The 26,933-nt window shown below is 42.1% G+C and overlaps 1 protein-coding gene across 5 annotated transcripts in view; it reads right to left on the bottom strand.

Moving 5' to 3' along the window:
• Nucleotides 1-26,933, bottom strand: part of LOC138964484 (glutamic acid-rich protein-like) — a 266,503-nt gene that overhangs the window by 3,005 nt on the left and 236,565 nt on the right. For 3 of the 5 annotated variants that reach the window (XM_070336452.1, XM_070336453.1, XM_070336456.1), the window contains 6 exons: nucleotides 25,624-25,718; nucleotides 21,630-21,677; nucleotides 12,336-12,416; nucleotides 5,320-5,526; nucleotides 3,963-4,144; nucleotides 1,362-1,516 (listed from right to left, as the gene is read on the bottom strand). In XM_070336452.1, coding sequence (XP_070192553.1) covers nucleotides 1,362-1,516; nucleotides 3,963-4,144; nucleotides 5,320-5,526; nucleotides 12,336-12,416; nucleotides 21,630-21,677; nucleotides 25,624-25,718 — 768 coding nt within the window. The remainder of the gene's footprint in view (nucleotides 1-1,361; nucleotides 1,517-3,962; nucleotides 4,145-5,319; nucleotides 5,527-12,335; nucleotides 12,417-21,629; nucleotides 21,678-25,623; nucleotides 25,719-26,933) is intronic. The other 2 variants (XM_070336454.1, XM_070336455.1) reach the window with 1 other exon arrangement.

Genomic DNA, 26,933 nt, shown 5'->3' with positions numbered 1-26,933 from the left:
TGAACGCAATGCCATTTTTCAGCAAGACCGTATACTCGTAGCATCGTCAGTCCACCGCTCATGGCAAAGGCAGTGAAATTGACAAGAAGAGCGGGGTAGTAGTTGCGCTAAGAAGGATAGCACGCTTTTCTGTACCTCTCTTTGTTTTAACTTTCTGAGCGTGTTTTTAATCCAAACATATCATATCTATATGTTTTTGGAATCAGGAACCGACAAGGAATAAGATGAAAGTGTTTTTAAATTGATTTGGACAATTTAATTTTGATAATAATTTTTATATATTTAATTTTCAGAGCTTGTTTTTAATCCGAATATAACATATTTATATGTTTTTGGGAATCAGCAAATGATGGAGAATAAGATAAACGTAAATTTGGATCGTTTTATAAATTTTTATTTTTTTTTACAATTTTCAGATTTTTAATGACCAAAGTCATTAATTAATTTTTAAGCCACCAAGCTGAAATGCAATACCGAACCCCGGGCTTCGTCGAAGATTACTTGACCAAAATTTCAACCAATTTGGTTGACAAATGAGGGCGTGACAGTGCCGCCTCAACTTTCACGAAAAGCCGGATATGACGTCATCAAAGACATTTATCAAAAAAATGAAAAAAACGTTCGGGGATTTCATACCCAGAAACTCTCATGTCAAATTTCATAAAGATCGGTCCAGTAGTTTAGTCTGAATCGCTCTACACACACACACACACACACACACAGACACACAGACACACACACACACGCACATACACCACGACCCTCGTTTCGATTCCCCCTCGATGTTAAAATATTTAGTCAAAACTTGACTAAATATAAAAAAGCAAATGGCATCGTCTGTCGACAAGTCACAGAAACAAACCTGGAGAGGTATGCGTGTACTTTATACACGCAGAAGAAATCAGAACCATGCGTCTTTGTTAGGGATATCGGCAAAAGATTACCAACTTCCGTAGCGTTATCCTTTGATGATCGGAATGGGGATGTGTGAGACCATCCAATCACAGCCCCCGAATTCCCCCACGTGTCTATCAGAATAGCTATACAAGGTGACCATGAGAGTAAAACCCTCAGGAATCGAGAAGAAGATTTCTCTGGTAATAAACAAATTCCGAAAATTACTCCGTCGGGTTTGTGTGGGTTGTGGGAGAGTGACTTTTTTACGCATGTGTTTCCAACACACCCCTCGCTAGTGATTGGCCCCTCCAATGTTTGTACGAGGTTTTGCAAGAAAAGGTCACTCTTCCACAACCAATACAAACCCGACGGAGTCATTTTTGGAATTCGTCTATTATCAGAGAAATCTTCTTCTCAATTCCTGAGGTTTTTAGTCTCATTTCCAAAAATAGTCAATTGTTTACCTGAAAATGCCGAAGAGGGATGGGAGAAGCCAAGAGCTGAGTAGGACTTTGCCATGTGGTGCGGCTGTGGCTTTTCCTTCTGGTCTTTCTCCTCCTGTAACTTCTTGGAGAACTCCCCTTCGCACTCTGATGCTTTCTCCGTCAGGAACTGGATCCTGGTGGAAGACAAGTGTAATGACGCCATTAGTGAAAGAAAGTAAAAAAGTTTAGCGTTTTAATTAAGACATTCGCCTGAATGGCAGGGTAAAAACAGTCATACACGTTAAAAACCCACTCATGCAAAAACATGAGTGAATGTGGGAATTTTACCCCATGAACGAAGAAGAAGAATTAAGACATTCACATTTTGTTTCTTTTGTTAGTCTTCCTTGGTGTTCTCAAAAGTTGGACTGTGTGCAGGTTTGTAAATTGGGTTGTTTTACTGAGAACTGGTTGTTTGACTGAGAACTGGTTGTTTGACTGAGAACTGGTTGTTTTACTGAGAACTGGTTGTTTTACTGAGAACTGGTTGTTTGACTGAGAACTGGTTGTTTTACTGAGAACTGGTTGTTTGACTGAGAACTGGTTGTTTTACTGAGAACTGGTTGTTTGACTGAGAACTGATTGTTTGACTGAGTTACTGAGAACTGGTTGTTTTACTGAGAACTGGTTGTTTGACTGAGAACTGGTTGTTTTACTGAGAACTGGTTGTTTGACTGAGAACTGATTGACTGAGTTACTGAGAACTGGTTGTTTGACTGAGAACTGATTGTTTGACTGAGTTACTGAGAACTGGTTGTTTTACTGAGAACTGGTTGTTTTACTGAGAACTGGTTGTTTTACTGAGAAATGATTGTTTTAGAGAACGGATTGTTTCTAAAAGGGTGGTAAGGAAAGAATGGATGATGGTCAAGCTTAGCTGACCCATTATGGTTGTAAGGGCCCTGCACCTGAATACATCAATCAGTCAGTCAATCAAAAATTAAGTCTGTTGTAAAATGATCTAATAAGTTTATCCTGATCAAATGAAAACAAATGTGATCTATTCCTCATCATGAAAGGCATTAAAAATGTTATCCTAGAAAAGAAAGAGAACCAAAATTGAACAGAACGTACATTTAAACAAACAAAAAACCAAAATCAAACAAACAAGAGGCAAAGCCATCAAGGCTCACGTAAGAAATCGACAAACAGTAACACAAACTCAATCACTCCGTCACACACACACACACACAGTAAGCATAGGTGACACTGTGCAAGAAAGCGAGACACTAGATCTAGATCTGTTTGTCTGCAAGCCTACTTACAGGGACACGACTGCCAACTAGTCTCGGCCCGCTCAAAATAACAATGACCGAGACTTTCAGTAATTCCTTCGCGTGACGTCTAACCCTCTTACGCCATAATGTGACGTCTTCAAATGTTAAAGTTTCTACCACAGACATACATACATACATACATACATACGCACGCACGCACAGACAGACAAAAGTTAGCATCGCATAGGCTACACTTACGTGAGCCAAAAACCTGAAAGTAAAAAAAAATAAACACCACCCATACATGTATACTTTCAAAACAGAAAACAACAACAAAAACAATGGATTATCTTCAAACAAACAAGAAAACAAGTCGCGTAAGGCGAAATTACTACATTTAGTTTGTTTGTTCGTTCATGGGCTGAAACTCCCACGGCTTTTACGTGTATGACCGTTTTTACCCCGCCATTTAGGCAGCCATACGCCGCTTTCGGAGGAAACTACATTTAGTCAAGCTGTCGAACTCACGGAATGAAACTGAACGCACTGTATTTTTTCACCCAGACAGTACAGCTTCGTCAATCCCCGCGTGAAGGAAATCGCTCACATCCCACGTGCAAAACGTAGTGATATTGACACGCCAGATTAGCGCGATAGCGTATTGTGCTAAACAGGAAAGCGCGCTTTTCTGTTTTCTTGTTAACTTTCTGAGCTTGTTTTGAATACAACCTATCATGTCTATATGTTTTTGGAATCAGAAAATGATAAAGAATACGATTAAATCATTTTTGGATCGATTTCTTAAATTTTAATCTTGACTAATTAATCTATTTTCGTTAATTGTGATCACATGTTAAGAGTAAACATGACATGTATATATTTTTAGATTTAAAATGTGATGAAGAATACGATGCAATCAATTTTAAATGTGTTTGCAAAAAAATCGATTTTAATGACAACTTTAATGAGCAAACTCATTAATTAAATTTTATGCCTCCAAGCTGAAATGCAATATACCAAAGTCCGGGCTTCGTCGAAAATTACTTGACCAAAATTTCAACCAATTTGGTTGAAAAATGAGAGCGTGACAGTGCCGCCTCAACTTTTACGAAAAGCCGGATATGACGTCATCAAAGACATTTATCACAAAAATGAAAAAAACGTCTGGAGATACCATACTCAGGATCTCTCATGTCAAGTTTCATGAAGATCGGTCCAGTAGTTTTCTCTGAATCAGTCTACACACACACACACACACACACACACCACGACCCTCGTCTCGATTCCCCCCTCTACGTTAAAACATTTAGTCAAAACTTGACTAAATGTAAAAAGGATGAAAATTAACATATTATAGTCCAACCTGGGTGTTTTCTGCTTCTGCTTGGTGGACAAGTTGTGCCAGATGTTCTGCAGCTCGTTGTTGGTCTCACTCATATGCCTGCTGTGAGCCGAGTGTCTCACGTTCTCCTTGTTCTCCTTCCCCTCCTGCTGTCTCTCTCTCCTGGCGTTGATCCACTTCATGTACTCCTCCTCGCTTATGTCCTAAAATGAAAACAAAGTGTTCGTGTTCAAGAACTGGAAGTGTCACTTGTTTCCTTCTGCATCTTTGTGAAAATTGTGATTAGACAAGGGCGGATCAGTTCATTTTATGGGGGGGGTTTCCAAAAGTATATTGTGAAGGTATGCGTGTGAAGGCGCGAAGCGCCGAGCCGACGGCGCGAAGTGCCTAGCTTGCTATGGGGGTCCGGGGGCATGCCCCCCCGGAAAATTTTGAAAAAAAGGATGCAAAATGGTGCAATCTGGTGCATTCTGAGGATGATCATTACCAGTTTCAGGCAGCAGATTTTGTCACTGATTAATACCCCAAAAATTGAAACTCAACCCAAAAAAACACACACAAATATTTTTATTTTTTGGCTGGGGGGGGGGGGGGGGGGGGGTGTTTCCGGAAACCCCAGAAACCCCCCCCCCTCGTCCGCCCCTGTTAGATGTTTGAAAAGTTGTCCATTCCTTTTTATTCTAGCTACACAGGTCTTCTGTCTTCCTTTCCACTTCTAACACTCCCCCCCCCCCCCCTCCTTCTCTGTACTGGCCTTTAACAACCGTCGTTCTGCCCACCTCATCTAACCACTACCTTCTCCTTTCAACCCTCCATTGATACTCTTTCTGTAACCCCCTCCACTCAACCCCCACCACACACACACACTGACACATCACCACCACTACCAAATATGTACAAGGCATACACAAGCTGACAATGCAAAGGCAAAGGTGCCTGCATTGATTGACTGGCCATCCATCCAGGATGGCAGGTATCATCTGTTGGAGTTAGTCACCCCCCAAACACACACACACACACACACACACACACACACACACACACACACAGATCAACAACAAAATAACCATTACCACCACAAGCACAACCAAACGTCCCACACTTACAAACTGGTCATACATGCAGGATGCCATGTATAGATATCTACTGATGGAGTCATCCTGCTTCCTCTCACAGCCTCTCCCAGCCTCTCCCGGACACAAACGGACTTCAACAACATTAACACGACCACCCCAAGCACAACACGCCACACTCACAGCCGCCTGGTCATTCATCCAGGAGGGCAGGTGCCAGTCATGTCGGGCAGCCACTCCCCCCCCCACACCACCACCACGAACACCTCCACAAACACAACCACTTGAAAAGGTCCCACACTCACGGATTGGTCGTCCATCCATGAGGGCAGGTACCGGCTGATGGAGTCGGCCTGGCCGCCGGTGATGTCTGGCAGGGGGTTGTTGTGCAGCAGGATGGAGGTGCGGTCCATGTTGGTGACGGAGGACCGGTACATCAGCTCCGTCTTGTGTCGGTACATCCTCGTCTCGCGCAGCTTGGACTGGTCCATTAACCGCTGGATGTTGGGCACCTGCAGGAGATATGATACACGTTAGTTAAGGGCAGAATATACCTGCGCAGTTTCAGCGGCACAGACGACGCACTGCATATTATTGATGCTGCGATAGGGATTATGACGAGTACTTGCATGACCTGTTTTCCTTTCACGCAAAGTGTAGCGGGCCGCGCCTGGTGGGTTAAGGAAGATCGTGGGTGGGTGAGTTAAAGGTGGAGATTTTTCTGACCCCCAAGGTCAACTTATGTGCAGACCTGCTATAGTGCCTTATCCCCTTTGTGTGTGGTACACGCGAGCCTAAGACCAAGTGGGCACGGACAAGATCCTGTTATTCACGTAAGAGTTCGGTGGGTTACAGAAACACGAAAACACCAAGCATGCATCCCCCAAAAGCAGCGTGTGGCTGCCGAAATGGTGGGGTAAAAACGATCATACACGTAAAAACCGTGTGAGTTTCAGCACATGAACGAAGAAGAAGTTATCAAAACTTATATTCCATTCATAAGGCAGGAGAACGTTCTCTCGATCGTTTGAAAACTTGGGCGTGGTACAAGCGTGTCTCGCGTAGCTTGGATTGGTCCCTCTGCATCTGCATCTGCATGGGTAACGCCGGCAGAATCCAAAACTTTGGCGTAGTGCCAGCCGCACTGTGGAGAGCACTAATTAGGGTTCGTATTGCCTTCTAATTAGGCAGCACGAAAACTGATGTTTTCTTGACAGTCTCTTCTTCCAGGTTGTTCCAGTCAGCTGTTGTTCTTGGGAAGAAGGAGAACTCATTCTGGGCGGTTTGAGCTATTGTTGGAACATAACTCAGGTCACTGTTTCTTGCCAGTTTTGTCACAACGTTCTTGGTATGGTAGTCTTGGTATCGTTGTGTCGGTTTGATACGTCTCTTTGGTCCATTAGCCGCTGGATGTCGGGCACTGTATACCTTTCACGAAAGAACACCTGCAGTTTAGGGAAACCTTGCCGAAATTAACATGTAAAAATAATAAAAGTTCATCAGGTGTTCATATGTATTCAGTGAATGTAGAGAAAAAGGAACTGGAATCTACGACTGAATCTTTGTTTAGTTCTTACTGGTCTCTTCTGTGCCATTGTCCAGTCTGGTTAATAAATAAAGCCTAAAAAGGGCAAAACAAGTTTGTGTATTTTTAAAAATATTTTGGTGGGAGGGGGTTTGGGATCACGTAGCTCTGTGAATAAGATAATTAATTTCTATCAGACAGTTTCCTCTGTCAAGAAAACTAGAAGAACAAAGTTGTAGTACGACGCCTATCATCATTTTCAAGACACACATAAGCCTCCCTCGGACGACTGTCATGAAGATTAATTCCGGAGCTTTGAGAGTCAGTTTTTGTGCACGTAAATAGGTTACAAGCATCAATCTGCTTATAGGTTTAAAGTCTGAGAAAATTACGGAGGTATTATCCCTGAAAAAAACAGGCTGAGGGGCATGATAGTGTTAGGTCAATGGCCTACTTCGTGTTGATGCCAATGACCTCGTGTGTGTGTGTATGTGTGTGTGTGTGAGTGTTGCATACATCGATTTTCAGGACCTCGCTGCAACAACATTGTTATCAAGCCTCTACCCCTCACCCATCCCCTCCATTCTGCCTTGGTTCTCACACACACACACATGGCACACGAGGTCGTAAGCATCAACAAGAAGTACAGACACACACAGACACACACGCACGCACGGACACGCACGCACGCACACACACACACACACACAGTCACACACACACACACACACACACACACACACACACACACACACACACACACACACACACACACACACACAATTACTACCATTAATCATCCCTTCCAATTCGCACACTAGTGACACACATATTTCGATCCTTCCCCAGGCAAACGGCCACGATGCTGACACTGCAAAGCGACCAGATCCCCAGGCAAGATTTGACTGGAAACGATATTAATCTAGCTTTTCATGTCATCAAAACAGCAGTGAAAACCCCAATGTAACAGCGCCTTATCTCATGTTGACACAAGAGCAGAATGCGATATTGCAGTGCGCCTTATACAAATTACTCGCACTCCAAAAGCTCAGCTGAGCCGGGTTTTGTTTGTAAGCGCAGTTTGCGAAAAACGACAAGATTAGGGAACTGGGGCTTTTTCTCTCCCTTTGCACCGAACGAGGCTGTGCTTGTGAAGGAGAGAATATCAACAGAGGTAATGAATAATGGACATTGACAACCTTCTGTCTCCACCTCCTCTCCTTCCTGTTCCGTTTTATACTCTCTCCCTCTCAGTCGCTCTCTTTTGCCTCACCCGATTACATGTCACAGGAGGATAAGCTATTAGGTTCATCGAGTGCTTGAACCTTTTTTTAATTTTTTTTATTTAAACATTTTTTTTCTTTCTCTCTGTTTATCGTGTCTGCGGTCCCCAAAAGATCGAGCAAATTTGCTCGATAATGACGTCAGCCTTATTTCTGCTGCGTTTTCTCACTCATTAAATTGTTTTTCAAAAGCTTTCCCCTTTTCTCCTCCCTTTGTGTTTTTCTTCCACATTAAAATAGAATGTTTGTTTAATTGATCTTTCTTTCTTTATTTATTTGGTGTTTAACGTCGTTTTCAACCATTCAAGGTTATATCGCGACGGGGAAAGGGGGGAGATGGGACAGGGGAAAGGGGGGGGGGGGTAGGTGTGTGGTTTAAAACGGAGGTAATTCTTTCTTTCTTTGGTTTTTAACGTCGTTTTCAACCACGAAGGTTATATCGCGACGGGGAAAGGGGGGGGGGAGATGGGATAGAGCCACTTGTTAATTGTTTCTTGTTCACAAAAGCACACATAAAAAAATTGCTCCAGGGGCCTGCAACGTAGCACAATACATGACCCTACTGGGAGAATGCAAGTTTCCAGCACAAAGGACATAACATTTCTTACATACTGTTTGACTAAAATCTTTACAAACATTGACTATTTTCTATACAAGAAACACTTAACAAGGGTAAAAGGAGAAACAGAACCGTTAGTCGCCTCTTACGACATGCTGGGTAGCATCGGGTAAATTCTTTCTCGTCCCAACCAATATGGGACTCCCCCTAACCCGCGGGGGGTTTTAATTGATCTATTCTTCCCTGGTCACAAAGATCACGGCTAGGTGCAGGCACTAAAAAGCACTACAAACTCGTATACATGTGTTTTATATCATAATTACAGCATGGAGCCGTTCTCTTGACGGCAGTTTCATACCGCCAATATTGCAACATGTTCTTGATAATAAAGCGATCACACTTTAACTAGGTTTCCATCAACACAATCAAATAAGCACGCGCATTCAATGCATGCACCCGCCCCCCTCCTCCCACCCCCAGTAATGATGCTGGTGTGACGTTTTCATCTTTCGCCGTGGTGATATCATAGTTTCGATTCTCGGCCTCGTTGATCTAGTATAAACTCTACACTGAACAAAAAAACACCCTTCGATAGTACTGATGAGCGACCTTGTGTACCTTACATTCGTGGGCCCAAATTTGTCCAACCAATTTTTTTTTATTTAACTTAGAAATTTGATTCATCCTAAAATGTTTCCCTTTTTACTCAAGGGACGTAACCACTCGGTACACGTTTTCGAATAAATCGATTTTGGGGGTGAAATCTATTACATTTCACCACCAATTTTCTTCACATGCAAGAAACTGACATGCTTTTCGTCCATAAATAATTTTACTTCTTAATTTTACCAGGAGTAAAAAATCGAGGGGGAAATATGTACACAGGCGAAAGATGAAATCGTGACACCGGGTTATAACTCAGCTTACGATGTTGCTTCTTTGAAGATTGCAGGAAGCATTTTTTGTAATTATGTCAAGCTGGAAGAATAGTAGCTTTTTATTTGGAAGAAATAGTAGCTTTTATTGTGTGCGTGCTTCCAGCACAACCGTCGTTTTCTAGTGCTCTTATATTTACTTAACTTTCCGCGTTCATTTCCTTTTGCTTTCTCGCTAATATCACCTTCAACTCATGCGTAGTGGACTGATGAGAAACATACCTGGCAGGGGCATATCTGTATACCATCCTAATCTAGTTTTCATTATTCCCATGACTGTTAGACTACCATCACTGGCACCTCCGAATAGTCTGGAGTGATCTCGTACACAGTAAGGGTTACTCGACCTCCACCCCCCCCCCCCCCCCATACTATACACACACAACGTCCTCAGTCCCCCTTTCTTCCACATCTTTCTCTACAAGTGGAGTCATTATTTGAGTGCTTGAGAAGCAGTGTGTGTGTGTGTGTGTGCGTGCGTGCGTGTCAGTGTGTGTGCGTGCGTACGCGTGCGTGTGTTTTGAGCACATTAATAGCAAAATGAACTCAAATATTACATCGACATCAGAAATACTGACAGACTAGCAGTATCCAGTGACTCACTTTCAAAAGTCGCACCCATTTATCGACTCAAGGCGGAAAACCCCAGAAACACCAACCAAGCCTGGTTTTTCTTCCGAGTAGGAACTGTTGGTTCTGTGTACGAAAACTACAGGAACAGTGAGCGTAAATGTAGGGCAATTACCGACCGCAATCAACATTCGACCCGCAAGGTACCACCACCACTCGACAAGTCCTCGGCCGTAACAACTTCAAAGCCATCACCACCAAAGTACAGTGGAACCCCCATTTTAAGACCCCCCCCCCCCCCCAAACTTAAGACTCCCTCCTATTTAAGACCCTCTGTTTTCTCAGACACTCTGTTCAAAGCCTCTGTAAACTTACCCCTATTTAAAGACTCCCTCCATTTTAAGACCTGATTTTCTCAGATTTCTTGAGGTCGTAAAAGGTGGGTTCCACTGTACACGTACTGAAAAACCGCGCTAAAGGTATCGAGCGAGCCCGCCAGCACGCTCTGGATGGCTTTGTCATCACACATCTTTTTCACAATTTTGCCTTGAGGCGCACGGCACCGTGTCGCCGTGGTTCTTTTCACTCTTAGGGGGTCAATATGGTGTGTCCCCACCCTTGGATTAGAGAGACACGCACCTTTTTATTGCGTTGGCTGCTCTTGGGAAAAGAAGAAAAAAAGTTCAAGCCCGTAAATATTGATGGCGGGTTGAAGTTTGATGCTGTGTTTGTTGACTCGGTTTTTATTGAACGGTTTGCAAGTTTAAGTCAATATGTTAAAGAAAAGGGGGGAGGGGGGTACCACTAGTAGTAGCTTGGGCGGATGGTGAAAGTTTAATTTAAGGTTATGAGATCTTCGTGAGGCTGGCATTGAACTGTTTTGTTAAATGGTCTTTTGAGATATTGCTGACAAGTTGCCTCCCTTTGTCTGTCCGTCTGTCTGTCTCACTTTTCCTTGGCCCTTATCCCACCCCGCTTCTCTGTCCGTCTGTCTTGCTGTCTGTCTTGTCTGTCTCTCTCTCTCTCTTTCTGTCTGTCTTTCTGTTTCCTTGCCCCGTTACCCTCCCCGCTTCTCTCTCTCTCTCTCTCTCTCTCTCTCTCTCTCTCTCTCTCTCTCTCTCTCTCTCTCTCTGTGTTTTACTTCTATCTCTGTTTACTGAATAATGTTCTCTCTCCCTCACTGTTTCGATCGTGTGCTCAGCCGTGATTCCTACTTGGAATGCTTAAGAGTGCATAGAAATACGGCGCATATTTGGGTGACAATGATCAATCAGTGAATCAATGTATCGGACACTGCCTCTGGAAACGCAGTGAAATGCATTCGTACACACACACCTATTGGATCGATAATCCAAGCAATCAGTCGGCGCAAAAAACACACACACAAAATCCTCATCGATCACCTAATAACCGAGGCTTAACGATCAAACAGTTTCTATGTGGAGCAATGAATTCTTTTGAGAATTGTTTGATCAGTAATCCGTCACAAAGTCATTCGTATGCATTCTTCACTTTGATGGCATAATAGCCAACCTTTTATCACAAGCAATCAACAGTTTACCAATGCATTACTTTTCTCATCAATCCCCCAGTTCATTCGCCTGGCCATTCATTGGCCTGTAGGTCAAACGCATTTTTGGTTCTACTAAAACTACAGGAACAGTGAGCGTAAATGTAGGGCAATTACCGACCGCAATCAAAATTCGACCCGCAAGGAACCACCACCACCACTCGTCAAGTCCTCGGCCGAACGAAGAATTTCAAAGCCATCACCACCGAAGTACACGGAACTCCATGTCTCTGTTCCTCTGTTGGTCCGAACATGTGTTCATTCATATGTACGTCAGTCAATCTATCCATTCGTCCGTCAATCCATCCTTACGTCACTGTGCGTTTGTCCGTCCGTCCATTTATATCTGCCAGTCCGTCCTTCTATCTTTCCGTCCTTCCATTAATCTATCTGCCTGTATGAGCATCCAATCCTCCTTCCGTCCTGTCAGTAAATCCAGTCATCTGCCAATGCGTCGGTCTGTTCGTCCGTTGGTCCATCTCTCCTTCCGTCCGGTCATCCTTCCATTCCTTCATCTCTTATTCGTCCATCAATCAATCTGTCTGCTCATTCGTCCATGAATCTATTCATCTGTTTGTCAATCCATGTATTCATATGTGCGTTCGTTCATGAATCTTTTCATCTGTTTGTCAATCCATGCATTCATATGTGCGTTCGTTCATGAATCTTTTCATCTGTTTGTCAATCCATGCATTCATCTGTGTGTCCGTCCATGAATCTATTCAACTGTCCGACAATGAGTCAATCTATCCACCTACCACAGCCATCCATCCGTCTGTCCATCCATCCGTCCCTCCGCCCGTGCATCCATCCATCTTTCTATCCAACCATCCAACCATTTACATGTATAATTATACGTGCATCCATGCATAAACTTACATCTTCCGTGGCGCAGAAGCTTCTCGTGACAGGCTTGCTGTGCTTGGTCAGTCTCTCTCGCACAAAGGCACCGAATGCTGACTGCAACATGAAATACAAAGAAATTAAACATCGTAAGAAAACAAATAATAAGGTGTTTTTATTGTACGAACACACACACTCGTCACTCGTCCGTCAGTGCCCAGAAGACGTGTACACACACACACACACACACACACACACGCACACGCATACACACGCACGAACGCACGCACACAGACAAAAAAAAAGTTCCCAGCTTTTCAATACATTACATGGAACTACACGTATTAGTAAACTGCTTATAAATACACTTTTCCTTGCCTTGAAGCTGTTATCTATTTAACTATTTTCGCTCACACTACTTTCTTTTCCAATACAATAGCTTTCGTCCCTTCAGTGCGGCTCTCTTTTGAAACTGTGAGGTGCTGATTCTACACTTAGAAAGCCACACCAAATCCTACCCTCTCTCGTGCGTGTAAGGCCCTTTTCAATTTGTTTAATTCGATATCACAGTTGCGTATGCACCCACTGCAATAACGTTAAACAAGAAGAAGAAGGAAAAAAAAGAAAAAAAGGGAAATCGTATTTAAGGCAGGACGAAAACTGCACTTTGGCAAGAAAAACAAATTAAAGAGGGGGTAAAAGTTAAAAGTTTAAACCGATGAAAAGGCCGTGAAAATCTAATAACACGGTTCAACGCACACGCGCATGTCTTTCAATTGGGGGTGGATTTCATTCAAAGCTTTTGTCACCTGCGCTCACAAGCCTTCCATGCGTATTTGTGCTGCACGTACTTGACACATGTGCATCGTCTGTGTCATCTTGCTTAAACATTGCGGACTGAAGAACTGGGAGCGTCCCTGAGTGCAGTTACGGGCAATTGTTAAGTATCGGGTTTCTACCCGACCCACATGCACACTATCCGTTCACCCAGTATCGGCACATAAGGTTAAAATATGTGTGTGTGTGACGAGAGGGGGGCACCGCAATATATAAGGCGTTCTTTCTAAAGGAGCAATTAGACGACTTCCAGCAGTGACTGACGGTTACGTCAAGATGAGAGAAAAAAAATAAAACAGGCTTTGGTTTACTTTGGTGTAGTTTGAAGCAACAATTAACCCAAAATAAATGTACGGTTTTTTTTCCATGAACAAATCAAATTTTCTTTCAGAGCTGAAATTCAATCCCGCACTTACGTAAACAGAATGGAATACGAAAATCAATTAAAACAAATAGCAACAAAAAAAGTGTGTCTCATGGGGCTAGAGAGTGTTACCCAATATAACACATTCCTGTAATTGGTACCATTGTTTGGTAACTGTCGGCTAAATATAGTTCCAATCCCCAGCCATAGCAGATAAAAGAAGGGAACTGAAACCTTAACTTGACAAACCAAATAACTTATAAAACGTGACCCGACACACACACACAAACACACACACACACACGCACATACACACACACATATATATGTATCACATCACACAACGCCCACCCCCTCCCTCTGCTCCCCCCCCACCCCCCCACCAGTCATCACTGCAACACGACACGGCAGATACGACCCCTTTAAATCCATTAAGTGGCCATGCAACCCCCTTTTAAATGTCTGCATCCAATTCATTAATCCCACACGCACGCAACTAAGCAGGAAAGACGGGCAGCGTTCCTCAAGAGAACAATTTCCCCAAGCACTTAATCGTCGGGCGACTTCCCTTTCCACCCGGGCACTAATCAATGCGCCATTAATCAGCATGCGCAGTGAGAACCCGGATGACTAATTCATGTGTTCGAGCAGCGTCGGGTGACCACCGCGAGCGAAGGCTGACTTATTGGCCGCTACGGGACTGCTGTAATCAGCCATGCGTTGCTCAGAATCACAGTGGCCCGCTCAGAGCAAAGTCGCTCTGGATTGGTCTATGCAACGGGATCATAACGAGGCAAATCGCTTCAAGATGGCGACGAAGAAGGCACGAATGCTGCGAGATATGAAAAAAGTTGCACTTCTTAAACTAACAGACGATTCGGTCAGTGAAATCGTCAGACAGAACGTAGTTATGATGGGAAATTTAGCTGGGGTAGTCCCTGAACCTTGAAAAACGGTGGATCCCTCGGGTTACGTCGAAAACTACGCCGAGAAGATCGCAACATTAACACGCTACACGGCATCGCAGTGTAAACACCACCGCCATCTTGGATTACGCAGCGGCTGTGAATTGACCAAGTGGACAACAAAGCGTGGGCAAAAAAAAAAAAAAAAAAAATGCTGTCCTGCGTTTAATCAGTGGTTTATTCTTCTTCTTCTTCTTCTTCTTCTTCTTCTTCTTCTTCTTCTTCTTCTTCTTCTTCTTCTTCTTCTTCTTCTTCTTCTTCTTCTTCTTCTTCTTCGTTCATGGGCTGAAACTCCCATGTTCACTCATGGTTTTGCACGAGTGTATTTTTACGTGTATTAACGTTCTTACCCCGCCAATCAGGCAGCATACGCCGATTTTGGGGGAGTGGTTTATTCGTCAATCTGTATTTACAGGGACCTATATATAGGTCTATGGTATTTACAACAATGCCTTGAGTCATGTACAGTGGAACCTCCCTTTCAGTAAAGACCTCCACAAATCTGAGAAAATCAACGTAGTACAATATATGACCTTACTGGGAGAATGCAAGTTTCCAGTACAAAGGACTTAACATTTCTTACAAATCTGAGAAAATCAGGTCTTATAAAGACGGGGGAGGGGGTAGGTGTGTGGTTTAAAACGGAGGTAATTCTTTCTTTCTTTGATTTTTAACGTCGTTTTCAACCACGAAGGTTATATCGCGACGGGGACTGAAGGGGGGGGGGGGGGGGGGGGGAGATGGGATAGAGCCACTTGTTAATTGTTTCTTGTTCACAAAAGCACTAATAAAAAAATTGCTCCAGGGGCTTGCAACGTAGTACAATATATGACCTTACTGGGAGAATGCAAGTTTCCAGTACAAAGGACTTAACATTTCTTACATACTGCTTGACTAAAGTCTTTACAAACATTGACTATATTCTATACAAGAAACACTTAACAAGGGTAAAAGGAGAAACAGAATCCGTTAGTCGCCTCTTACAATATGCTGGGGAGCATCGGGTAAATTCTTCCCCCTAACCCGCGGGGGGTAAACGGAGGTAAATGTACAGAGATTGTGAACAAAATGTCTGAGAAAACAGGGTCCTAAAAGGTAGGGTTTCTTAAAATGGATGGGGGGGGGGGGGTGTCTTAAAAGGGGGGGGGGGGTTCCACTGTACTATGGGTTTAAACAGTGGTTTATTCATCAATCTGTATTCACGAAATCCTCTTGGATCATGTCAACAATAAAGGAGCACAACGTATACATATGCATCTCGTATGGGCAGCAGTTTGAAGTGGCGTATAGTAATCGTTCATAAGATTGAAACCAATGAACGACATGCAACTGTGAGTGCTGCACAGAGTTCTTGGACAGCTGTGCATATTACACGAAAGGCTATTGGTTGGTGTATATATTTGTTTTGTTTTGCACACAGCCTCATTTCTTTCAACTTGAGCAAAAAAACAAAACAACAACAACACAAACATAACTTGAGAATGTTTAGTTCTGTTTATTATTAAATATTATTATATATATATACACACAAACAAATATGGAAAAAATAACCAAAACAAGCCTTCACGTTTTCACCAATATTTTGGCCTCGTGGCCTTCGTCAAACATATATATATAACTTACCTTTCTTGTTTTCTGGCTCTTGATTTTGGAACTTTAACATTCTATCTGTTCAGGATTTCTTACGACTGACAAACAGAAATATAACTGCATCAAATTTGACTCAGTACTACATTTAATAAACAGACATATGGTCTTTCTAGAGTATGGAGTTAGTAGGGCTACGTTTTAATCTGTCCTAAAAAGGGACGACATCGATACACAATAAAGGTAAGACATGAATGTCCCTCGATGGAAGAAAGAATAAAAATAGTCTGCTTTTTTACAATAAATGACTGTGTTCTGCTTTGCTATAAAGGAGACTGAAAAACTGTTAAACAAATACTACGGGGTATTTTTGTTTGTTTGTTTGCTTAACGCCCAGCCGACCACGAAGAGCCAAATCAGGGCGGTGCTGCTTTGACATATAACGTGCGCCACACACAAGACAGACGTACTGCCCGCTTAGTCGGACATTTTGGACTGATTTGGAAGATTTGTTAAACAGAAGTCGTATTTACCGCGCAAATGTTCTTTTCACAGAAGAATTTATTTTGTTTGGGTGTATGAACAATGCTAAGGTAGATGTGGTTTTGGATTTTATCATTTTGTTTGCAAAGTTTTATATTTATAAGAGTAAGTTACAAGAGACAAGGCCACTGTTAGAAATATTTTTAAGAAATTTGAAATAAAGATTTGAAATAGAAAAATATTCCAGTTTCAATTCTGGTAACATTACCAAATTTGTAGAATTATGGTCCCCATATGAAGAGTTGGTTAGGTAGTACGCTAGGTTGTGCAGAGATGTGATGATTTGCGTATATATATATGTGTTTTTGCTTTTTTTTGTTTTTTTTTTGACGGTATTATTAACTGACTGTATTATTATTAAGCAGGTAATACGTCCATAATGTCAAGTATTGTAATCTGCATGTTATGTTAAGCTCCGGCCTTACTTGTAGGCGAACGGTATGTTGTATGTCCGTCTGTCTGTTATGTCCTAATGTTGTATATATATATATATGTCTTGTATACTTGCCATTTACATATTTATTATAAATGTTGATGGATGAATGATGATACATTGTAGACGGATGCATGTTATTGATTAAAAGCCCCACAATGATGTGCTTGGCAAGACAACAAAAAATAAAAAATAAAAAAATAAAGAGATGGAATTATCGAGTCGCTTTCTCCTCGACATTATTCTTGGTTTAATGGTTTTGATGTGATTTCTCATGACGCCCTTGTGTTTATGTGCTGGTGATGTGGGCGAATCTGGACAGGAAGCCACAGTAAACAAAACAAGTTTGTATTTGTTTCTGCTTCTCCTTATAGAACGGACAAACCCGAGAAGAACATTAAAGCGCTTTCTATGTTTTCTTATCTTGTCAAGCATCCTGATTAAAATTATCAGTTATCAATCAATATTTTCAAAACTTTTAAAGGAACTTTTTACGCACTAGAAAGGAGCGTGATAGAGGAAGTCACTAAACTTTTATGACAGCTCAAACTTTCTATTTTTCTCGTTAAAATTAAGGATGTAAAGACGAGCGAAGGCAAAAATTTTCATTTTTCATTTTTCATTTTTATTACTTTATTGTCCCATCGCTGGGAAATTCGGGTCGCTTCCTCCCAGTGGAAAGCTAGCAGCAACGGAGTCGCGCTACCCAGGTGTCTGCGTGTTTAGGTGTATTCAGCCACCTGCACTTATGGCAGAATGACCAAGGTCTTTTACGTGCCATTGTGATGACACGGGGGTGGGACATGGCTTCCGTCTCTGGGTCTGCACATAAAGTTGACCCGTGTCCGTCCCGGCCCGAATTCGAACCTGCGACCTTTCGATCACAAGTCCAGTGCTCTACCAACTGAGCTACCATAGACCCTCTATGCCATTCTGTAACCATTCGCTCTGCTGGAAATGTAAGATACTTCAATCGTTGTTACATTTAGTCAAGTTTTGACTAAATGTTTTAACATAGAGGGGGAATCGAGAGGAGGGTCGTGGTGTATGTGTATGTGTGTGTGTGTGTGTGTGTGTGTGTCTGTCTGTGCGTGTGTGTGTGTGTGTAGAGCGATTCAGACTAAACTATTGGACCGATCTTTATGACATTTTACATGAGAGTTTCTGGGAATGATATCCCCGGACGTTTTTTTTTCTTTTTTTCGATACATGTCTTTCATGACGTCATATCCGGCTTTTTGTAAAAGTTGAGGCGGCACTGTCACACCCTCATTTTTCAATCAAATTGATTGAATTTTTGGCCAAACAATCTTCGACGAAGGCCGGACTTCGGTATTGCATTTCAGCTTGGTGGCTTAAAAATTAATTACTGACTTTGGTCATTAAAAATCTGAAAATTTAATTTTTTTTTATAAAACGATCCAAATTTACGTTCATCTTATTCTTCATCATTTCCTGATTCCAAAAACATATAAATATGTTATATTTGGATTAAAAACAAGCTCTAAAAATTAAAAATATAAAAATTATGATCAAAATTAAATTTTCGAAATCAATTTAAAAACACTTTCATCTTATTCCTTGTCGGTTCCTGATTCAAAAAACATATAGATATGATATGTTTGGATTAAAAAAACGCTCAGAAAGTTAAAACGAAAAGAGGTACAGAAAAGCGTGCTATCCTTCTCAGCGCAACAACTAACCCGCTCTTCTTGTCAATTTCACTGCCTTTGCCACAAGCGGTGGACTGACGATGCTACGAGTATACGGTCTTGCTGAAAAATTGCAGTGCGTTCAGTTTCATTCTGTGAGTTCGACAGCTACTTGACTAAATGTTGTATTTTCGCCTTACGCGACTTATTTGTGACCCTCCACCACGAAATGAGTCGCATGTCACCTCGCGCGGTTCTGCGCTAGGCTTAATATAAGTCCGGGGAGTGTCTGGTAACAGTGTGAGGGTCACCTTAGTCACAGGCTTATAACTCAAACAGTTTTCGCTCTTTTCTAAAACGGTTTTCACCACTAGATAGAGCATAAAAAACTCTTTAGGAAAATGTAAAAATATGAAAATCATGCAAAGGTGACATGCGACTCATTTCGTGGTGGAGGGTCACATTTAGTCAAGTTTTGACTAAATGTTTTAACATCGAGGGGGGAATCGAGACGAGGGTCGTGGGTATGTGCGTGTGTGTGTCTGTGTGTGTGTGTGTGTAGAGCGATTCAGACTAAACTACTGGACCGATCTTTATGAAATTTGACATGAGAGTTCCTGGGTATGAAATCCCCGAACGTTTTTTTCATTGTTTTGATAAATGTCTTTGATGACGTCATATCCGGCTTTTCGTGAAAGTTGAGGCGGCACTGTCACGCCCTCATTTTTCAACCAAATTGGTTGAAATTTTGGTCAAGTAATCTTCGACGAAGCCCGGACTTCAGTATTGCATTTCAGCGTGGTGGCTTAAAAATTAATTAATGACTTTGGTCATTAAAAATCTGAAAATTGTAAAAAAAAATAAAAATTTATAAAACGATCCAAATTTACGTTCATCTTATTCTCCATCATATTCTGATTCCAAAAACATATAAATATGTTATATTTGGATTAAAAACAAGCTCTGAAAATTAAATATATAAACATTATTATCAAAATTAAATTGTCGAAATCAATTTAAAAACACTTTCATCTTATTCCTTGTCGGTTCCTGATTCCAAAAACATATAGATATGATATGTTTGGATTAAAAACACGCTCAGAAAGTTAAAACAAAGAGAGGTACAGAAAAGCGTGCTATCCTTCTTAGCGCAACTACTACCCCGCTCTTCTTGTCAATTTCACTGCCTTTGCCATGAGCGGTGGACTGACGATGCTACGAGTATACGGTCTTGCTGAAAAATGGCATTGCGTTCAGTTTCATTCTGTGAGTTCGACAGCTACTTGACTAAATGTTGTATTTTCGCCTTACGCGACTTGTTATTCATTCGTTCTTTGCCTTTAGCCGAGGGAAGATAGCTTGCGTTCCAAGCGAATCCGTTCTTCGTTGAACGTCGGGTCTGTTTACGTCGAGCAGACGCCGGAAAACTGCTATCAATGGCAGGGGATATTGTTATGGCTACTTCAATGCAACCAGGATGTGGTATGTAATCATTAAATATTATGTTGTGTGTGTTACAGTTAAATTATTCTCAGGTTTAGATTTGTTTATTGACTTATGAAAACCGGTCAATCCAAGATGGCGGAATGTACAGTGTGCACGTGCGTGTTTGTAACTTTGTACTTGAACGGTATGAATTTGTGAGTTTGTTTTGGGAAATGGTTTGGTATGTTATTGAATGAATATGTTTTGGTTGAAAGGAGAGTGGTGGACAGTTTTGTTTATAGAATGAATTTGGTATTATTTGTTGGACTTCATACTTAGCAGAATTGAATGTATAAGTCGGTTGGTATGTGGGTGCAAGATGCATGAGAGTGAGAGTAAAGAGTAATGTCCATTTAATCCTGCGCACTTGGTTGTTAAATTATAGGGACGGGTGGCGATGTTACTGTTACCGTGAACTAAGTCTTGCGTTCACCATTCCAGGTTGTTGTGTTTCACCATGCGGAGACTTTGACATGGCCTACTATTGAGGAGATGCCTGCCTGCTCCACTTTCGAGGACGGCACTGCTCGCCTGGCAAGGACTTGACGTCACCGATGGCTCCTGTCGCTTCGCACTACGGCCTCGTTAACCCAAGTTCATGGACGATTTTGGATACGCATTTACGGTAACATTAGCCTAAGCCGTCCTAACAGCTAAAAGTGCAGGATCCATAACGTCATTGTGAACTGAGCGAAAGTGAGAGGTGTGAAAGATGCGTTAAAAGGAACAAATAACTATTCTTTGTTGTTATTATTGGCTTTAATACTGGTTGATCTTTGTTGTCGTTGTGGATGTTATCGTAAGAAAGAGTAATATGGTTAGTTAGTGAGTTGTGTGTGTATTTATGTTTGGTCTATGTATATTTGCTTTTTTGTAAGAAACGTCCTTAATCTACTGTTCGTGTCAACTCGTGTTTTGTAGTCGAAAGAGTAAGATTGTTTTGAGTCGTGGATGACAGACTGCGTGCGTGTTTTATGCATGTGTGCGTGACAGGGTTCGAACCCACGACCTCCCGATCACGGGGCGGACGCCTTACCACTAGGCCACTACGGGGCATACTAAACTAATTATTGTCACTATGGGTCTACGTATTTAAGACCTCGTTAGTATATAAGGTAACGAACCTGCGTGTGAATTACAAAAAAAGAAGACAAAACAAAAATTTCATGTACTTCTCTCGACTAATCTGACAATTGAATCTAACAAATCACTAAAAGAGAAACATTCCAACGAACACCCGAAATTCATACGGAAACAAATCTAATCTACCAATAATTAAAATATTTCAAAACTTCAAAACCTCACATGAAAATTAAAATGTTACCACATATTATAGGATTAGGAGAAAAATGGGAAAAACCATGAACAAATATCTGAAATGGGAAAATCTGTCTATAAACTAAGAAACCAAAAACTAATCCTAAACTGAAACAAACAGGAACAAATCGTGACTGCAAAAGTAACCTCTTTCTTTTTCCTCCTGGTACGTTTGGGAGTCGAGCGAAGATATTTCTGAAGAAGAAAGTGCGATTTTTATAGTATAAAAAATAGGACAGACTCACAAACCCCACCGTGTTGAACGGGGGGGGGGGGGGGGGGGGGGGGGGGGGGGGTTGAGGTTGTGTGTGTGTGTAAAGGGGGTTGGTAAAGAAAACACCTAAATACAGCTAATCCCAAACAAACCACGCCATGCGGCTTTAGCACGAAGACTGCAACAGCAGCGTTCTACGCACACTACTGTGACCAATGTCTCAGCATAGTCTCTTCACCTGGTGACAAAAGCCAACTCAAAAACGAGTTGCAACCTGCGCGATGAACGCACGAGTGTACAGGTAAAAAGCGAAGCCTTGGTGGTCAATACCTGAGACCTGGGCCTATCATTGCAAAGAGAGAGAGAGAGAGAGAGAGAGAGAGAGAGAGAGAGAGAGAGAGAGAGAGAGAGAGAGAGAGAGAGAGAGAGAGAGAGAGAGAGAGAGAGAGAGAGAGAGAGAGAGAAATAAGGTGACAGGAGGGAGATATAGGGAGGGAGGAAGAAAGAGAGAAGAAAGGAGGGGGGTAGGGAGGGAAAGAAAAAAAGGAGAGACAGAGATAGAGACAGAGATAGGGACAGAGAGAAAGACATAGACATATCGATAACTCCACTTGACTCGATCGCTGGGCCCAGTATCAGCCACACACAAGGCCTTGGCCCAAAGGCATAAACACCATGGAGACGTGACGGGCCCCACGTGCAACAGACATCCAGCCTCTTTCCCTCAACATGCAACGAGGGTTCAGCGAGGTTCTAATCGATGATGGCGATGATAATGGTGTTGCTGATGACGATCAGATATCAGGACCACAAGGCCCTGTGTAGGTGATAAACATCATGGAGACTAGACATGCACGGGAAGCGCGCGTACGCCCTCAGGAAAAGAAATCTGAATCTTTCGGGCTACAGTTGCGCAGGCCTATGAGATGAACATACGGATACCATATTGTCGTCGATGTTGTTATGCATACGATGATGATGACGACGATGATGATGATGGTGGTGGTGATGATGATGATGTTGACGACGATGACGATGATGACGACGACAATGATGACGACGATGATAATGATGACGACGATACTGACGACAATGATGGCAAAACATCAGAGGCTGCAAAGCTCTCCCCAAAGACTCGAGAGTCGTAACAAATGCACGCATACGTATAACACACGTACAGCACGTGCGTGTCCTTATATAAGCAAGAGCCAATGACATCAAAACCATTATATCGTTGATGAAAGCACACAATCAGAATAAAGTATCAGAAACACATACAGAGCCTAACCCCATAGACAGACAATACATGCTGTCAGAGACCAACTTTTGACATCCAAAACCATTATATCGTTGATGAAGCACACAGAATACAGTATCAGAAACACATACAGGATCTAACCCGTAGACAGACAATACATGCTGTCAGACAGACCAACTTATGAATAAAAGACCGAGGACCTTGGACATGCATGTCTTGAACCTGGAAGCTATGAATGGATGATTGCACTGTTCCTGATGGTCGTGATGATATGATGTGAGGAACGTAGAGCCCTAGCCTGGAGGTGTAAAGACAATGTGCGTGCGTGCGTGCGTGCGTGCGTGCGTGTGTGTTACGGGTAGGCTAGTTGTACGCAGCGAAAACGTCGAACCTTTCATGTGTACATAATTATGTATCTATATATATATACGTATAAATCCAGAAAAGATGTGCATTCGTGATTATGGTACTGATGATGATGATGATGATGATGATGATGATGACGATGACGAAAGTGGTGACGACGACGACGATGATGACGACGATGACGACAACGACGACGACAACGATGATGATGATGATGATGATGACATCGTTGCTTACACCTTTGACCTGAAAGTATGCATAATTAAATAACGAGGCTATACAGATACAGGCATCGTAACATTTTGCATCTGTATGTCCTTAAAAAAATAAAAATAAAAGCTACAAGCGTGTAGACAATGGATATGTGATGAAAGAGGGAGAGACGGAGTGCACTCTATATATATTACATAAAAAATATTAACAGCTATTGTGTTTTCAGCGTAGCAATGGGGTCCGATATTTAGACGAGACAAGTATAATGCCGACGAGTCGAAGACGAGTCGCATTATACTTGTTCGAGTCTAAATATCGGACCCTATTGCTACGCTCAAAATACAATATCGATTATATAGCTGTTCTGACCTTGATTTGTTGTTCCAAACTTACAAAATGACAGTTTTTGCGTCGATGCGTTGATCTTAGGTTTTTTGATAGCAGACGCCGTTTCTTATGCGCATTAGTTTTGCGTAGGCGCCACACTGACTTTGGAAAAAAAACTCGATTTGACAACACAGCTGTTAAACAGCTTTTTATTAGTTCATTCGTATACAACAACAAAAAAGTTTGAGTTTTTTTTAAATTTTGAACAAGACTACTTATGAAGAAGACCAAAACACAACATCAACGGAAAACTAGAAACAACAGAAGAACTAGGATGCAACAAGGGGAGGAGAAGAGAACAGCTAATCCGTACAACGCTAGCAGACGGCAGCGAAGTTTTCAGTTTGGGTGAATGGCATTTATACCTGTCTCGTCATGAAGCGAATTTTTCAACCTCAGTTATAAACGACTACATGAATGTTAGTGCCATGGGTTGTACATCAATACTTCAGAAGGGAAGTGGGGTATTTAGTGTGGAGTTACGAAATAAGAAAAGCCGAATGCGAAAGTTTGTGTCAGTCAGCAACAGTACTGAGCTCACACAGGCACACAAAAACGGCTGTTCCGTTTTACTCCCCTGTTTGTACCACATCTTTCGACTTTTGGGCATTTTGTGGTGTTTAGGGACAGAAAATAATTGGTTTAGTCCTGTTTCATCGGGAAGTTAGCAGAAAAGGGTATGCTATCGACATTTGTAAAGCTGAAAAACATTCCCGAGAAGAATTTCAAGTTGTCAGTGTATTGTTGTCCGGATTGAAACATCGTATGGTACAGATGGGTAAACCGGAACCATGCGTCTTTGTTATTGCCAATATGCTTTTGGATATTGGCAAAAATGGCCGACTTCCGTAGCATTATGCTTTGATGATCGGAAGAGACCATCCAATCACAGCCCCCGAATAGGAAGGTTTCCGCCAGTTATCTCTCTGAGGTTTTGGGTGCTTAGAGAGTACCATGCCCCTTGCGGCGGCATAAAACATCGAGGTCACAAGCAGGGTCAAGGGGAAGGTCGGCTGGGCGGACAGGAGTATGACGGCTTACTAGTGCCAAAACCTGGTGTTACCCATTATCACGTGATAATTACTAATTAACGCCGTCAATTACTGTTTTCATCTGTTAGTTACTAATTTTCACTGGAAAATGACTAATTTTTAGTTTTGGCACCAGCAATCCGTCAGGAAGTGAGCCAAAACGAAAAATTAGTATGTTTTGGCACTAGTAAGCCGTCATACAGGAGACTACAATCGGAAGGTTTCCGCCAGTTATCTCTCTTTGAGGTTTTGGGTGCTTAGAGAGTGCCGTGCCCCTTGCGGGGTCAAGGGGAAGGTCGCTGGGCGGACAGGAGACTATTCCCCCACGTGTCCATCAGAATAGCTATATATATATATATATATAAAACATCAGAAATTGTGAAAGAAACAATTGAAAGTCAGCAGAGACTTTATATATATATAGGTTGTGTGTGTGTGTGTGAGAGAGAGAGAGAGAGAGACAGAGAGAGAGAGACAGAGACAGAGAGAGACAGAGAGAGAGAGAGTCAGACAGAGAGAGAGAGAGAGACTGAGAGAGAATTAATGTCTACCAGAACTACGGACAGGGTGCATATCCAAAAACAGAGAGAGACAATCAGAAACAACAAGATTATAGGAACAGATTACTGCACACAAGCGAGAAAGACCTCAGGTGTATATAGCATCCTTTACCTTCAGTTCAGGTGGGAAGCGCAGGTCGTTCTTGATGAGTTTGCCCATGGAGTCACTTCTCAGCGTGTCCCAAAGGTCACCTGCACCGATGTGACCTGCACACACACAATACAGCACGTGCAACTTTAGCATGAGGCGTTGTGACCACACCGTGGTGCAATGGTACTGCAATGGGGTACGCTGTTTATTTTTTGTTTAAACATTTTTAATTACGTTTTAAATACAACACTGCATACAGATATCGGGATCATCAATAACTATCAACTTCTTTCTTTCTTTCTTTATTTGGTGTTTAACGTTGTTTTCAACCACGAAGGTTATATCGCGACGGGGAAAGGGGGGGAGATGGGATAGAGCCACTTGTCAATTGTTTCTTGTTCACAAAAGCACTCATCAAAAATTTGCTCCAGGGGCTTGCAACGTAGTACAATGTATTACCTTACTGGGAGAAAGCAAGTTTCCAGTACAAAGGACTTAACATTTCTTACATACTGCTTGACTAAAATCTTTACAAAAATTGACTATATTCTATACAAGAAACACTTAACAAGGGTAAAAAGATAAACAGAATCCGTTAGTCGCCTCTTACGACATGCTCGGGAGCATCGGGTAAATTCTTCCCCCTAACCCGCGGGGGTACTATCAACTTCAAAAAGATATAAACTTTCGCTGTTTTTCACGTAAGGGAGTTATGCCTCGCTTTTTCCTTTATTAACTGCTTGCGTCTCGATCTGTAATGAGCTTATTTTTCACCTGGTAATCTTTGTTTGTTTGTTTGTCTGTCTGTCTGTCTCGCTCGTGTGTGTGTGGTGTGTCTCCGCATCAAGGAATGTGCCTGTCAGGCAATCGTAAGGGGCAAATTACACCTGCGCAGAGTTAGCGGCACCGACGACGCACTGCAGATTATTGACATAATACTTATTTTTTCACAGTCCGCTACACGCTACGTGAAAGAAAACAGGTAAAGTACTCGTCATAATCCCTATCGCAGCATGCAGCGCCGCTGACTCTGCGCAGGTGTAGTTTGCCCCTAAGGTGTTGGTAAGTGTTCGTTTTCCATTAACAATTACAGAAAAGGAAGGAGCCGCTTCACACGAGAAGTGCGATAGAGAGAAAAATGAGATGGTATAAACAATAAAATAATAATTGAGTAAAAGAAGTAAAGACGATGACAAAAAGGTTTGGGAAGGAAAATACATGTAACAAAAATAAAAATAAAATAAACAGACACAAAATGGTGGGAAGTATGAGACATTAAAAAAACAGAAGAAAAAAACCAGACACAAAATGGTGGGAAGTATGAGACATTA

Source organism: Littorina saxatilis, linkage group LG4 (assembly GCF_037325665.1).
Source record: "Littorina saxatilis isolate snail1 linkage group LG4, US_GU_Lsax_2.0, whole genome shotgun sequence".
In the NCBI taxonomy this organism is placed as follows: Eukaryota; Metazoa; Mollusca; class Gastropoda; order Littorinimorpha; family Littorinidae; genus Littorina; species Littorina saxatilis.
Note: the sequence above shows the minus strand (reverse complement) of the source record. Positions and strands in the feature narration are given on the sequence as shown.